At 40.8% G+C, this 16,113-nt stretch overlaps 1 protein-coding gene across 5 annotated transcripts in view; it reads right to left on the bottom strand.

Annotated features, from left to right (window-relative positions):
• The window catches only part of IGF2BP2 (insulin like growth factor 2 mRNA binding protein 2), a 170,182-nt gene extending 154,647 nt beyond the window's left edge, over positions 1–15,535 (bottom strand). For 4 of the 5 annotated variants that reach the window (XM_027538878.1, XM_027538887.1, XM_027538895.1 and 1 more), the window contains exons 1-2: positions 15,272–15,535; positions 13,619–13,679 (exon numbers count right to left, since the gene is read on the bottom strand). In XM_027538878.1, coding sequence (XP_027394679.1) covers positions 13,619–13,679; positions 15,272–15,449 — 239 coding nt within the window. In that variant the 5' untranslated portion in view covers positions 15,450–15,535. Of the gene's footprint in view, positions 1–13,618; positions 13,680–13,752; positions 13,773–15,271 lie in introns of those variants that run through there. The other variant, XM_027538903.1, reaches the window with a different exon arrangement.
• Positions 15,536–16,113: the final 578 nt, after the last annotated feature.

Here is a 16,113-nt window from a genome sequence, read left to right as displayed (position 1 = left end):
GAGTTGCATTTTAAGCTCCAATAAATCCTAAGATCAACAGCATCTACAAAATTGCCTATAAGGAAAAAAAAATCTCCTATTAAAACTATACTTTAATAATTACTTCTAACTTAAATTTCAGTCTGGCATCATGTAGCTGCTTTCAGAGTATCTCCACTCGCATATCTCATATGACATCAAACTCAATACACCCAAAACTTGATTTCCCTCTTAAAAGCTATTCTCCCCCCAAGGTTCTTTTTACCATGGCATCACTTTTCCTATCACCTCACAATTCAATCAACTGACCTGTTACCAAGCTGCCCACGCCACTATAAGATGCGCATGCTCGGTAGCTTCAGTCGTGCCCCACTCTATGTGACCCTGTGGGCCACAGCCAGCCAGGCTCTCTGGTCATGGGATTCTCCAGGCAACAATACTGCAGTGGGTTGCCATGCCCTTCTCTAGGGGATCTTCCTGACCCAGGGATTGAAGAGGCATCTCTTAGGTCTACTTGCGTTGGCGGACAGGTTCTTTACCACTAGTGCCACTTGGGAAGCCCTCGCTCCATTATGCCTGACCATAAATGACTGACGTACAACGTTCTCCAAAACAAGTGCTTTACCTAACTTGGTGATCACTAAAGAGCTATTTCATTATGCACGTAAATTACAGAACAAAAAGATACATTTGAAAAATGCTAATTCCAACTGTCAGAGTAGTTTTTTGTTTTTCATTTTTTTTAAAGGTCCCTTAGGCAATTGGCAGTTTTCATTTAGTCTGGCCTTAATGAGTATTTACCATACCTAGAGCCCAGAAACAGAATCCATATGGCCTTCAATTTCCTCAACTTAAATACCAGAAAGTGCAAGAGTCACCAAAACATTTCTCAAACATATTTAAAAACAAATTTTTTTCACCACCAAATTTTCCTACCAAGTACGCTCTATGCTTTTAAAACTACATGTCTTATATCAGATGTTGGCTTATAGGCAGAACTCAAGTTCTTATTTTTAAAAAAGTTTGCTGGGTATACAAGAACCGTATTTTCTTAGGAAATGGTTTAAACCATTATCTATAGTTTGCCTAGTGTTTAATTGGAGAAGAATTCTGACTGATGTGGAAACATGTTCCTCCAGTTACATGAGAAAATAGAGGTTTATTTTTTTTTATGAATGTGTACTCCGAAATACTATACAAACTTACGAGTGTCACATATTCAGCATATGTACATTCTGTATTTACCAAAGGACTTTAGATGGCTAAATATAACAAAAACAAAATAAGATCACTACATAAAGATAAACACTATAGGGTACTCCATATAATGGAGAACATATTTATTCCAGAAAAATAAACTAAGGATGGTTGCTCTGAGACCTAATTTTAGTTTTGAGCTTTCAAATAGCTATCATCATTAGATAAGAGACATACAAGTTTATCCAGTTTATCAAGAGAAGTACTTTTCCCTCTCACTCACAGAGAACCTTAAGGGTAAGAGATACTAAACATAATGAAGTGTCCTCAGCAATACTTTTGCAGAAGATGCAGATTTTCATGTGGCAGAAACTGCAAACTGGCAACCCACGAGCCAGATTAACCTGCTCTCTTCTCTGACTCACAGTGTCTCCAAAACTTTTTCAATGGTCGAAAATTTTAAATATTTAAAATAAGAACTCTGACTTTTGACTGTAGCTGACTAAAGCTATGCCTCCTATACCCCATTAGGCCTCTTATACTCCACAGAACCCCTCCATGCCACCACTTATGTCATTTACAGATATCTGAATGTGGACCCTCATAAATACAGTCTTAGAACAGTCTTGACTATAAAACTTGAGTGAATATGAAATCATCAGTCTTTCAAGACCAGCCTACAAGAAGCCAGAGTGATGAAGCACAGGGGCATGGAGGAAGAGCTCAGAGGGTAGTGTCCCAGTCCTTCCTTCAAGACTATAAGGACTCGGCCCAAGAGTCTTTGGCCACAGGTTAAGAAATCACTGAAATAAATAAATAAATATATATATATATATTTTTCAGTAATACCTTGTTTTTTGAACAAGAATCCTACATGCTGGACTGACTTGTGTGTGTGTGTGTTAGAGTATAATGGCTCATGTCCCTTCTGATTTTCTGGGCATCCATTCTGAAAAGTGAAAGTGTTATTCGCTCAGTCCCCTCTGACTCTTTACTACTCTATGGATTGTAGCCCATGAGGCTCCTCTGTCCACAGACTTCTCCAGGCAAGAATACGGGAGTGGGTAGCCAAGTCCTTCCCCGGGGGATTTCCCCAATTCAGGGATCAAACCCGGGTCTCCCGCATTGTAAGCAGATTCTTTATTGTCTGAGCCACCAGGGAAGTCCAATTCTAATCAAATGAAAGTATTTTGATGATCACCTCTGAGTTCATGGAACCCAAACATGTAACAGATAAAAGTAGAGCTGCTCTGCTTGAAAAAGGGATATAAAGGCCATCCCGTTTGGACCTCCCAAAGTAGAAACTTGTTCTTGATGAATGAGTGGGTCCCATGCCACCGGACCCTTCACTCTTCAAAAGTCATTTGACACTAATGACTCTGCCAAGAGCTAGAGTACAACCATTGCCCAAGGAGCTCTCTGCAAAGTTCCTGAAGGGCAAACAATCTGTGCTGTTGATTGTAGAAAAATCCATAGATTTAGTAGTCTGGCATGTAGTTGGCAAAGCAAACATTTGTTACTAAAGCGAAAGTGACAGGAGATGGAAGGCCATGCCACAGGATTCAGAAGTAAGGGAGGCAGAGTCTAAACTTCCTCAGGAGAGAGCTTTGCATCTGCTAAGACTACCTGATCAAGGAATGAATGGACTCAAACCCCAGAATTACATACTATAGGGCAGATACTTCTGAAGTGTTTCTTCAAAGCAGCAAACCCCTCTTCTAAGCCAAATTCCAGACCAAACTCAAATATGTAAAAAAGCAATGAATGCAGCTGTCTCCTGATTGAAAGGTGGGTAAGAAGCCAGAATCCCCCAGGTACATATGTCTACCCCCTTTTCCCATAAATTTGGCATCTCCTTAGAATCCTAAGGCTCTGTGGAACATACAGTTAAAAGCACTACTGTGGGGAATAAAATTTGTGACTTGGGCCTGGAAATTTTTAAGGCAGGTATTAACACCTTGGGGCTTCCCTGATGGCTCAGTGGTAAAGAATCTGCCTGCCAATGCAGGAGATGTGGGTTTGAGCCCTGGGCCGGGAAGATTCCCCCTGGAGGAAGAAATCCCACGGACAGAGGAGCCTGGCAGGCTACACAGTCCCCAGGGTGGCAGAGAGTCGGACGCAATGGAGCACACATGCACACGTTAACACCTTGACCATGATTATAATAAGTGAACTAAAGCCACAAACCATTTTCAATATCAAAATGACTGTTTTGAAATCACTATTGAAATAGATACATGCAGCAAATCATTAACACAAAAATCAATGAACCAAAGAGATAATTCTTCCCTGGCAAACCTCTTAAGATGTATCAAGAATTACGTAAGAACCAGCCACCTGTGCTCAGTCCTTTATAACCCTTAACAGAATCCCTTTTTAACTTATCTACTTCATACACCTAAATCCCAGTCTTCTTTTCAAATAATGGGGCCACCAGCACCTTTGTCATTTCAAATCTTTTGTGAAGGAAAAAAAAGTATCTAAATAAATAATAATAAATCTGAAAAAATAAATTAAGCAACCAAAAAAAAATATTAACCAATAGCAGTTTGTTCTTTATTCCTTAAAAAGGAGATTAAATCCTACATTAAGAAAAAAAATCTGAACTTAAAATCTAGTTTCTAAAGATCCTTGATTTTCATCATCTTTAGCAGAGACACAATTCAGGGAGTTTTAAAGCAGTTAGTTTATAAATTCAGTGTCCACGATTTGAAGACATCACTATCAGTTTGAAGAGAAGAGGGAAAAGAGTGTAGTTGGATGCAGGAGAAAGACCATTTATGGTCTTTACGGTTATTTATGCATCCATATATTTTTTTCTTTCTGTTCTTCAGTGGTGGTGGTGGTTGTTAACAGATCTTTTTCTTTACAAAGAATAAATACAAATATACCTGGTCGGGGGGGGGGAGTAGCCTAAACTTTCAGCACTGAGAAATCCCTTCCCAAGTTTCCAACCCCTCACAAAAGCCTACAAGGACTGACCCCCACGACCACTGAGACCCTGGAGGAGCCGGTCTGTGGCACACTCCCAGGAAGCATGAGCCACAGAGCCCATACATTCCAGCATTTTGAGCAAGCATGCACACGCCTCCCCACTTCCCCAGACTCCGCCAGTGAGGGGCACCAGGCTGGAGGCAGGCCGCACACCAGGCACCTTCCAGCCCTGGCCCAGCCATCCCCAAGGGCCCGGCCATCCCCAAGGAAATGTAAAAGGGAAGGAGAATGCGAGAGAGGGAGAAGTGGCCAGTACAGGGCCTCAAAGAAAGAAATGTAAGACCTTTTGTGGGGCAGACCAAACACATACTCTGAGAGGTTTTTAAACGTCAAAGATCAACTTGTGTGAGACTCAGCCCTGCTAGCACCCAGTGGAGTCCCTTAGTCTCCCACCCACCATCAGTACTAGTCTTTGCCACGTGCTCTGAAATCCAGAAAGAGTGTACAAGCTGCACGACAAAGTTCTGTCATCTATGTTTCCATGGCTGCCTGTATACTTTCTCCCTTCCTTCTCTCTCCCCCTTCCTCATCCCGCTTTCCCTCCTTCCTTCTTCCATCCCTCCCTTTTTTCTCTCTTAATAATTGAAGAAGTTAAACTCTATTTTTTCAGCCTTAAACTGTTTCATCATCTACCTCCAACTCTCATATAAAGATGCACAAACACTTTTACTCCAAAACCCTATCCACACAATGATGAGACAAAACATCCACTTTTCAAAAATTCATTGTTAAAATCACAAAGATCAGGAGGGACTAAAGTAAACAGTTCCACATTAACAAAAACTATATAGCCTATCCTCACATGAAGTTTTTTGAAATATCCTCTATTTATGAGTTGGTTTAAGGTTAAACTGTCCATGGAACCACACCTCATTGAATATATTTTGCTTTATTTTCTAAGAGAAAGCACAAAAGTGAAGATATAAACATGGTATTGAAAATTTTTCTGATAATATTTGATTGATAAAAGCCATTATTTTTTTACCTCATAATGAATTTTTTTCATAAAATTACATTCTTATCAAAAAAGCACCACCTGTGTATCTAGAAAGCAGAATTCTTATTTATCTCATTGCATTGGTAGTATAATTGTATCTCAAGTCCTATATACTTAAAAGTCATGAATGCATAATATATTTAAATAGTGTATCAAAAAGAACATATAACTCTTTCTACTCCCTGTGCTTTCACTTTTTCATTGTCAAAAAGGTTTAAAATTTTTTCATGTTAGTAAGATGAAAAACTTTATAGAAGACAATTTGCAAGAATACTGTATTTCCTTCTCCAAATCATAGATAATTTTTAAATATACAGATAAAAAATGAAAGCAGGCCACACTTTGTATAACACTCTAGGTCCTACACTAAAGAGTCTGAGTGTTTTTTTCAGGATTTAAAAAAGGTATCTGAGTCAGAGGATATAAGTATAGACCCTCTTTCCCCCTCCTCCCCACTGCACACATAGTATGCTTTTTACACTTAACTTTCAGCCACAATGGGTTTTTTTTTATTTTTTTATCTTTACGTAATTACTAATGCCTCTACTACAGGACCACCTCGGGAAAGTTTCTTCAAATTATGACCTAATACTTTTAGTTGTTTTTCAGTTACATTAAATTAAAACTATACTAAAGATCAGTCCTTTATCTTCCTCAGCATATCTGCTGTATACATGTAAATTTTGTCTCTAATTCTGATTTAGGAAATACATCCAAAGTTACTCTATAACCTATACACACATGACAACTTTCTACTTTATTGCTAGGCTATTGTTACTGTATACAAATTAAATAAAGGTGAGCAAGGGTAAGACAGCCACTGCTGCTTTGAAGCAGTTTTGGGTTGGGTGGAAAGAGGAGTTGCTGGGGAGTTAAAGTTTTACAGCCCTATCTGTAAAAGGTATGAAAATCAGATCTCTCTTGGCTGTATACAGTAAGATACGAAGAAGGCCTAGTCCAATGCCTAGCATACCAACTACTCAGTATTAGTTACCTTCTTCCTTTTCCCCATCTTCTGAGTCAGGATTCCACAGAATATGCAACACCCAACCCTGGACTCTACTAAGTTAAAGAAATGAAAAGCCTGAGGAGTTGGAAATCATCTTCCTTCATTTACTTTTTTCTTGATAATTCCTTCGTCCCTCCACCACCACCACAAATATGATAGTGCACAAAAGTTAAAGGTAGCAAGAGGATAACGCAGGTAAAGTTTACTGCTAAGGGGAAATGGACTATTCTTCCTATGCTTAGTTATTTAGTATGTTTTTGAGTGATATATCATTAATGAGGAACTTGGGGACTTTACAGATGCTATTCTATTAACGTTCATTTCACCCCCACAGGAAAGGCCAAAGGCCACAGTCTGTACAGAAAGAAAAGCAGAGACAGACACCAAATATCAGGAAAGACTTGGCAGCTACCAGGAAAACACTTCACCAAAAGCAGTCCTGCCCTCTAGCAATGGGTTGGCTGAAACCCGGGAAGAACCCACCCAAGTGGTTCCTTGAGCCTGACTTTCCTTTACCATGTGGCACAGAGTCTTGACCAGACCGTATGGCTCAGCTGCTGAAATCTCTTTCTCGGCAATGTCCTGTTTCATAACACAAGGAATGCAACCACTGAAAAAAGCAATGTAACAACAACATCAAAATCCAACCTGCTTGGTTAGGCATACCCCACTTCTGTCTACGGGCAACCACAGTGATGCTGCTAATAATGTTAAAATGACTTCTGTTTCTAATTTTTCCTAAAAACTGTAACAAAGTACAGATCATTTTGGATTGATATAAGAATAAGATCATTGCAAAGGGTGATTCACAAATAAAATCTATATTTATATCTTTCCTTCCCTCTTGAATGGCAACCTCTGAACCTATCAGTAATAACACTTTCAGACAACTTTTAATTAAACAAAGTGAATGGAGATGAAGCACAGTGGACTGAGAATCAGAAGTTCTAACCCTAGCTTTACTATTTAATAGCCATGTGACTTTAGGCAAATTATTAAATTTCTCTGTGACTAAGTTTTTTCATCTAAAAAATGGAATAATATTAACTGCTCTTCTTCAGATAATTATTCTTTAGAATAAATGAAATAATGTTTTGAAGAGCCTGGGTTATCATCAGTATTATATGAATGGAAGATACAGGCACATAAGTAAACATCCATCTAGTATTATTTACATGTCCATACATGGAATCATGAAATTACCTTTCTGATCACATTTAAAACAAAAATTAAAGTCTAAGCATCACCCGCTAAGGCAAATCCTCACATACTGGTACACAATAATTATATAATAAGAAAAACCAAAAATATCATTCACATTGCAATGGTCCCATACAGATTTCCCTGGTCATTATTAGGTATAACATTTTCTTATAACATAGATAGATAAAAGAAAGTCTAAAACATGCATCAGAACTCTGAATTTTCATTTACTGGACTTACTGAAATACCTAGTTTATTAAATATTCCTGATAATAAGCAGAATGGGAAAATTATAACTAAATCTTCACATTTTAAGAAATAAAGCATAGAATAAACAACCAAGAAACCCAAGAATAAACAAATAAAATGTATCTCCAAAATGTAAGCTTATTATTTAGTGAGAACCAGAGACTTGGAGAAGAAGCATATCTATCAAATAGGAGTTATCACTTTGGACTTGACCGCCTGCTATTAATGCAAAAGTACCCTTTTTCTCTGGATTATTCAACACCTCAACATGCCATCAAATGGTAAACCAAATTAAGGAAACAGTAATTATATTCTCCCTCCTCTTTGGAAGCCAAAGTAACAAAATCTGAATTTTCCTGTAAGAGAAAATAATTTTTCTTCACTATTTTATGGAAATACCAGACTAAAGTACATTATCAAAACAGGAAAAGAAAAACCTTAAAAATAATGCTCTGAGCACTCTGCAATTTTGCTGCCCAAAATAGAACCCATACAGTCTATGCCACCAAATGAAAATTACAAGTTTGTAAGCATGAAGTCAAATTATAAAGTAAAAGGTCTTTAAAAATATTTTATAATGATAAGTGAAATACTGTTATATTTACTGGTAGGTGTTTGCTCTTTATTTGCTATTATGTTTTCTTCAATGATATTGTTTTGAATGACTATCCAAACTAATTTGAGCTTGAATTTGAATATAAAAAGGACAAACCTTGACTAATACATTATTTGGACATGTTTTGTTAAACAGAACTGTCCCATTCTTCAAATTAAGAAGCTAATCATAACTTTTAAGAAATTATGCTTCTGACTAAAATTTTTAGAAAATTAGTTTAAAAACTGGCTTAGCCAACCCCACCCCTCTCTTCTCCAATACCAAAGGACACTGAAGACATTTTGCTGATATTTAAATAGAATTTTTAAAAACATAATTTTGAAATCTACAATTCAACCTTTTAACAGCCTCCAAAGAAACCAGTTCAATGCCATGCTTCTAATGAAACTGATTCAGAGTACTTTTGTTGCACAAAAAAATACATTGCCTTCCACAGTATAGAATTTCTAAATGAAAATACATATTCAGATCTTGAATTTTCTACAGAAAATCAAAGCCTACATAGAATCACTTGCTAACTCTCTTACTGAGAGGGGACATCTGAGCAAAAGTGAAGGAGAGAATATTTTGCATAGGACGGTCCTTCCAGCAGCATGCTCACTAAAGAAGCCACTTCAGGTGACTGTGCCCCCGCTTCCACAGGTTAACCACCTGCAAGAGCTATAGATCATGCAAGCACACATCACTGCACTTGACTCCATTCACCACAAGGTTCAGACATCTAACAATTTTCCTGTGCCTTGTCAGGAATGAATAGCAGAACATTTGTTGCTCAATTAAAGATTTCTTCTTCTTCCCTCTTGATACCATCTCTGTCTGAAACTACTGTCTCCCATAACACACACACACACACCCATGTGCACACACCCCACTGAATCACAGAGATGATACACTTAAACTCAAATAATGTCCTGTGACAATGCTGATCAATTGCTCATCTACTTTTGAGGATTTCATTACCAGACGTGGAAGAGTGATTCAGCAATCAACAGCAAATATTTAGAAAGTTGAAAGTATCAAATATGTATAAATAGTTCTTATAGAAATCTGATTTTCATAGCTTTACTGACTTCTAATGAATGTGCTCAAATTACTATCCTGTATGTACATTTCAATGTCATTTACATTCACCCATTAAAAATTGGAATAATCGCACAAAATAAAAACATTTACTCAAAATAATAGTGAAATGTTAATTTTGATATCTATTGGTTCTAAATCTTCAGTGTTCTTTAAAATTTTTCTTTCTAAAGAAAATATATTGTACTTTAGATCATTACATATAAAAGGTGTTATACAAATATTATTAATCTTCTCACCTTCTCTATATAAATGATAATCTCAGGTTAACATAATAAGAAAACAAAACTCTGAGACCATCCCTTACCAGTGTCTTATATCCAGTCATAAGTACAAAGAAACACTATTATTTAAGAAAACACAATTTGGCAAATGTATTACATATCACAAAATCGTCTTTTAGAACTAATGTTTATGTCTTTAGCCATTCAGCACTTTTATAAATTACTACAATATAATTTAAAATTGATATAAATTTGGCAAATTGGAAAATCAAGCAGTATATAACATCTATTTTGATTTGTAGATTTCAATGGTTTTTAATATTTAACCAAATAATGTAAAAATATTAAATGACCAGTCTTTTAAAAACACAAACTAGAGTTTTAAACCTGAATTATTAAGTAATTTTTTCTTTATTGCTTCTATTTTAATTTCAATGCTTATCTTCGCAAAGGTCACAGAAATGCATAATTTTATATGGCATGACCTAGAAGTGTATGAAAAAATTACTAGCCTTTTTTTAAAATGAGAAGCTAAATGTCGAACTCAAAAACAAATCATAAGTAACCTTTGAGTCTTATATATATATATAAAATATATATATTTTAATATACATTACACACATGTAATCTATACAATTAAATCCAGGCATTAACTTCTAATTCAACAAATTCTTGAAATGAAATAGGGTAACATGTGATTTTAACCTAATGAAGTCTTTTCTGTTGCTACAAAATTAAAAATTGATCCATCAAAAGCCTTTGTTGCAGGGAGGGCTTGAGGTTGGGTGGTTGGTTTTTTTTTCTTTTTGGTATTTAATTCAACTAAATACAATGTAGTACATACAAGCAAAATACAATTGAGATACTGTTTTCTTTAACATTCCTATAGGAGACCAAATTCATTTGCATTGGAGAGAACACAATTACTGATTTTTAACTCATGAAAGACAAATTCATAGCTTTTTCCTACACTACCTCATAGTATTCTCACCATCTCAGTGAAAGCATGTCTAGCACCACTTAGTTACTTCCTAGAAGTGGGCAGAAATTGCATTTTTAAAAGTTTTGTTTCTCACAGAATCATTCAACTTTAGTTACAAAGCACATTCAGGTTAGCGTAAGTCTTAGCTCAAAACAATTTATGCAATATGTGTGTGTGTCTGTGTGCATGTGTGTAGATATAAACAGCATATAAAATTTTTTAAACTAAACTCTCATCAACATCAAAAATGAAATTTCTATCAAGGACATTTCCACAACTTTTAAAACCCTTTGTCAGTTTTTTCTTCTTTAAGAAATCTTTGATTCTTATATACTACCAAGAAATATGAATAGAGAAAAAAGAATCGAAGATTTTTATTCAACAGAGCCCGAAGCCAACTTAGAAAGTTAAGAAAAATAGATGGTTTGTACATGGTTTACTTTACAGTAATTTACATTTAATAAGAATGAAGCACATGTGGCAAAAGAAAAGAGTTTTCTACTTCTGAGTGACCCTGAGAAAATAATAGTATCTAGTCTGTCCACAATAACAGCACATATAAAATGATGCTAGAATGATATTTAACAAAAGATCCAATTGGTAAGCAAATGGCATGCCAATATTTTCATAACTTAAGATAAAAAACATCCCCTCCCAAGTATCATTAGCTTAAAAAAATCTATCTGGAATGTAGATGTTAAAAATGATTCCTGAGAACAGAAAGAAATCAGAACAATATAAAGAAAAGGAGCACTCAATGGCAGAATGGTTCTTTAAGTAAGCAAGCAATGAGGATGAACTGTTTTCTTCACATTTTCACTTCTACCAACACAAAAACCACATATAGAACTGACTTGACGCCGACAAATGTACTTTTAACTTGTTAATTTTCATGGAAGTGCAACAAAAGAACACCAAAATAGTCACCATATAACATAAAAGCTTTGGTTTCAAATGTCACAGTACCCTGTTTTTGAGAGTCCCCACCGTGGTGGAGCCCTGTACATGAGCACACACAGCTGCCTCCTCCCAGGAGTCTGAGCTCAGTACACAACACCAGTCATTAGTTATCTCTCCCTTAGCCTGCAGTACCAGTAACTAATTTCTGCATTTTAAACTAATAAAGGAAAGAAAAAAAAGATTCAAGCCGTCCAATCAGAAATGAAGCAACCCTCTACAGCAGCAGCTTATGCATACATTTGGTATGTCAGACGTCTTCAGTGTAGTGAATCACACACAGCGCATTGTAATCTACCTCCTAGGTATTTCATATCACCCACAATGTTCAAAGAAATCATGTCCCAATAGGGCTGTAAAAGTCCTAGATTGCTCTTTAATTAATACTAAAAATTTGGGACAAGTTTTTAATTCTAAACTCTTTTATAAACACAACAAAATCATTTAAATGACCCTCCAGCTAACAGCAAATAACCTCTGCATTTTGAAAGAAAAAAGTTAAAAAATAGTATATTTGTGACAAGTTTCAAGAGATGTTAATAACTGTAGATAAACTAGTATTTCACTTACATTGCCACATTAAATAATGCTCTTTGCAACATGAAATGAGACACCAACTAACCAAAGTTAAAATTCTACTGATTTTTCACTAACTATAACTCCAAAAAAGAACTCAAAACAACTATACAGTCAATAGAATTAGATATTTACAGAAACACAACCCATCAAATATTTTGGGTGGTTCTTTTAAACCTTGTTTAATATATTCATCCAATATTCAAATGTTATGAGTAATTCTAACTTACAATAAATAGTTAATATATCAGAAAGCTTGAACTTAGATTTATCAAGCCAAAAAAAATTTTTTTAAGTATACAAATTCAAAATTCTTAATTGAAAAACCTATCAGTTGCACATTACATCTCTTCCTAGAGAGAACTAGCTTAACGTTACACATGAAACTGCAAATCATAACTTTTGCCTCTTTTTTTTAAAGGTATTGAGTAGTTTTCTGATACGCCACTGGAATCATTGGTAAACAAAAGATATTTTGTTGCCTAGTTAAAACATACCTGGAAATTTGCACACATTTTTAGAAACCCCTTAACAAAACATCTATGTGTTTAAAAAGTAGAATAGTTTGTTTTAAAATCTATTCAATTTTGGCAAAAATCAAGTAAATGGTTACACTGTTGAGAATTACAAATTGTAAAGGTGGTAAGTCACAGACTTCACTTAGAGTCTCCAATTCAGCTACTTAATGACTAATGGTGAAGAAATGTATGTGAATGGGATATAAACTAAGTTACGACACATAGAAAAAAATTCTAGAATGAGTAATAAAGGGCCCAAATTTAAAGTCCACAATAAACTTTAAACAAAGATGTTCTCCCTCAATCTCTCCTCATAGACATTCTCATGTAAGCAAATCACTGTGGAGAAATCCAGCCTCCACAAAACTTTTTACTTCTTCATTAACAACAGTGCACTTAAATATAATTATAAATTTCACAGTGATATTTGTTTAGCCTCAAATGTATCTTAAAAGCAACAACAACAACAACACGCTCAGAAGCAATATTCAGTAGTTTCAGTGACTAAAAAAGTCTGGCTTTTAACCGCCATCCAATCCAAACAACCTTCTTGTTTAAAACGCTATGTAAAATATCGACCCTTAACTGAATTATTTTATTATTCAACATTTAAGCTATCTAAAAAAGAAAACTAATTAATCGCGAAGTTTAGTTAAGCAATTTAGCTGACACAGTAAATATTTACTCTTAACATCTCACAGGAAGTCTTGACAAGCATTTGCTGCCATTGTGCTGGGGGTTAGGGTGGGAGTGGGGGGGGCGGGGAGGCAAGTTTTCATAAACAAGTTAAATGGTCCCAGCAAATTTAACACAACTAGTGTTCGTCACCCCCACCCCCAATAGGCACCAGATATTTTCCAAGTACAGTAAACACCTTATATAATGAAAGTAAAAAATGTAACTTTCTAAACTATTTTATCTCCACTGACAAAACAAACAAAAGCCTCTTAAAAACTATACAAGCACATTAAAAAAAACTGAATGTATTTTTATTTATATGTGAGACCAATCAAAAAAACTAAGCAAAATATATTTACCTGAGCTTTTTGGAGACTGAGTAATCAACTTCCATGATTTTCCCATGCAATTCCACTTTACCTTTAAAACAGAAATTAAAGCACTCAGAACCTTGCTGTGATGAAACTGGCGGGGGTCTAGGAGGGGCACGCACAGAACTCCACACTCCGGTTCCGCCTTCAGGCGCCCTCCAGGGGTCTCTTAACCGGCTCGAACTGGGCAAACTTGCTTCCCGGTGGGAAAAAAAAGGTGGGCGCCGCGTTTCGCCTCGTTCCCGGGGGATGAGGTGGGAAGGGTGCGAGCCCGGATCCCGACCCCAGGTAGAGCTGTGGGTGGCATTACCGGAAAAACAAATTTAATAAAGAGCGGCGCCAATTTGAAAGGATGAGCTCATTTGAAACTCAAGCTGCAGGGCTGGCGCGGCCCCGCTCCTCTCCGGGCCCCCACCTCTCCATTCCGCTAACCCGGGCCCCGAAGGCTCCGCTGCGCTCCCCTCCCTGCCCTTTTCTCCCGGTGGCCCCGGAGAGATGCGCCGAAGACCCCCGGGGTCCGCTTCGGCGAGAGCCGGGTCCCCGCCGGCTTCTGATCACCTTGGCCTCGCCGCCGCCCCGCCCCCACCCCGCGCGCTGGTGGGGAAGGGGCTACGGCCGCGGGCAGAGGCTCGGGGGGCGCAGGCTCGTGGCCTGGGGGCGAGCGCGGCTCCGAGCGGTGCGTGTGCGAGAGGAGAGTTGGTGAGTGCGCGCGCGCGCGAGTGTGTGTGTGTGTCGCTCTCCGTCTCCCGTCTGGGCTCCAGCGCTCTCGCGGGCCCCCCGGTCGCCTCTTTCTCGGTCCTCAGCCCGGGCCCCCACCGAGTTGAGACAGGGCACCTCGTAAAAAGGTGCTTCTGGCCGAGCGGGAGGCGGGGGGACAGGCGGCGGAAAGCCCCCAGCCCCGAGTTCTTCTCAATAAAATCGGACAAAAAATTCAGAGAAAAATAGGAGCGCTTGAGAGACGAGCGAGAAGGGAGTGAGGTTCGGGAGAGGACCGAGAGAGATGTGCCGTCGTGCAAGGGCTGGGGTCGGGGGACTCCCCGAAGTCTCGAAGGGGATCGTCAGGGTGGCGCCGAGGGGGTGCCGAAAGTGGGGGACAGCGGGGCGACCTGGGGAGGGGGGGCTCTAAAGGAGAGTGCGGCTCAGGGGACGCCAGAGGGCGAGAAGTCCTGGGCACGAGGCACGGGAAGGGGTAAGGTCCGGTCAAGGGAGAAGGAGATGGAGGGGTGTTTTTTTTTTGGGGGGGGTCCCTGACAAAGGGGGTGACGGGAAGGTCAGGGAAGAAGGGGAGACGGGGGGCTCTCTAAAGATGGGGGTGGGGGAATTCTGGAGAGCAGCTCGGGGAGCCGGGAAACTGGGGGTCCCCGAGAGAGCGAGCGAGCCTCGGGAACCCTCGGGGCGGCACGGGGGTCGCCCCAGGACTGCGGCTGGGAGGGCAAGGGGTGAGTCCAGAGCGGGGGGGGGAGGGGAGCGGGCCGTCCCAGGAGCGGGCCGGCGGTGAGAGTTGAAGGTCTGGTGCGTGGAAGTGAACGTGAACGCCGGAGCCCCCGCCGGGCGCCGCCCGCAGGGCTCGGCCTCCCTCCGGGCGCCGTCCCGGCCTGAGCAGGGCGAGGCGGGGGGAGGGGGACAGCGCCGACTGCTCACCCGAAAGGGTCTCGATGGCGCGGATGGCCCAGTTCTGGTCGGGGTAGTCCACGAAGGCGTAGCCGGACTTGAGCAGGACCTGTCCCGCCAGGGGCAGCTTCCTGTCCCCGAAGAGCTGCCGGAGGTCGTCGGCGGTGACGGCGGGGCTCAGGTTCCCGATGTAAAGCTTGTTCATCATCCGTCTCTTCCCCGAGAGCCCGCGGCTCCCCCGGCCCGGTACCCGGCGCTCCTCGCCTCCTCCGCTGCCCTCGTCTCCCCTGCTCCTCCTCCGCCCCCCCTCCCCGCCCTCCGCCCGCCCGCCACCCACCCCCACCCTCAGCCTGGCTCCCCCCACCGCGGCCGGCCGGGCCCGCCCGGGGGCAGAGGCGGAGGCGGGGACTCTGTGCGGCTGCCTCCTCGGGGCAGAGTCCCGGGCCGGGCGGCGGCGCGCGGACAAAGCGCTCTCTCTGCCTCCCTCTCTCTCCCTCTCTCTCTCCCTCTCAAGGCGGTGGCGGGAGGAGGAGCAGCGGCGGGCGGCGGCAGCGCACCCCGCGTGTGTCTGTGTGAGAGTTTGTACGGGCGTGTGCGCAGCCTAGAGTGAGCGAGCGAGCGAGCGCCCCCTCCCCGCCCCGCGCCGCTGCGCCCCTCGCCTCGCGCCCCCCGCGCTCCGAGGGCTCCGTGCTGGCTACCCCGGCTTCTGCCCCGCGCCGGGCGGGCGGAAGCGGGTCGCGGCCCGGGGCTGGGGCTCCCGGACGCCAGAACCCCGGGGCGGGCGCGGCGCTGAGGCCGGGCGAGCGGCGGGGCGGAGAAGGCGCGCCCCGGGCGCGGGTGGGAGTGCGCGATGGGGAGCGGCTGGAGCCGCA

The sequence above is a fragment of the Bos indicus x Bos taurus genome, chromosome 1 (assembly GCF_003369695.1).
Source record: "Bos indicus x Bos taurus breed Angus x Brahman F1 hybrid chromosome 1, Bos_hybrid_MaternalHap_v2.0, whole genome shotgun sequence".
NCBI classification, from domain to species: domain Eukaryota; kingdom Metazoa; phylum Chordata; class Mammalia; order Artiodactyla; family Bovidae; genus Bos; species Bos indicus x Bos taurus.
Note: the sequence above shows the minus strand (reverse complement) of the source record. Positions and strands in the feature narration are given on the sequence as shown.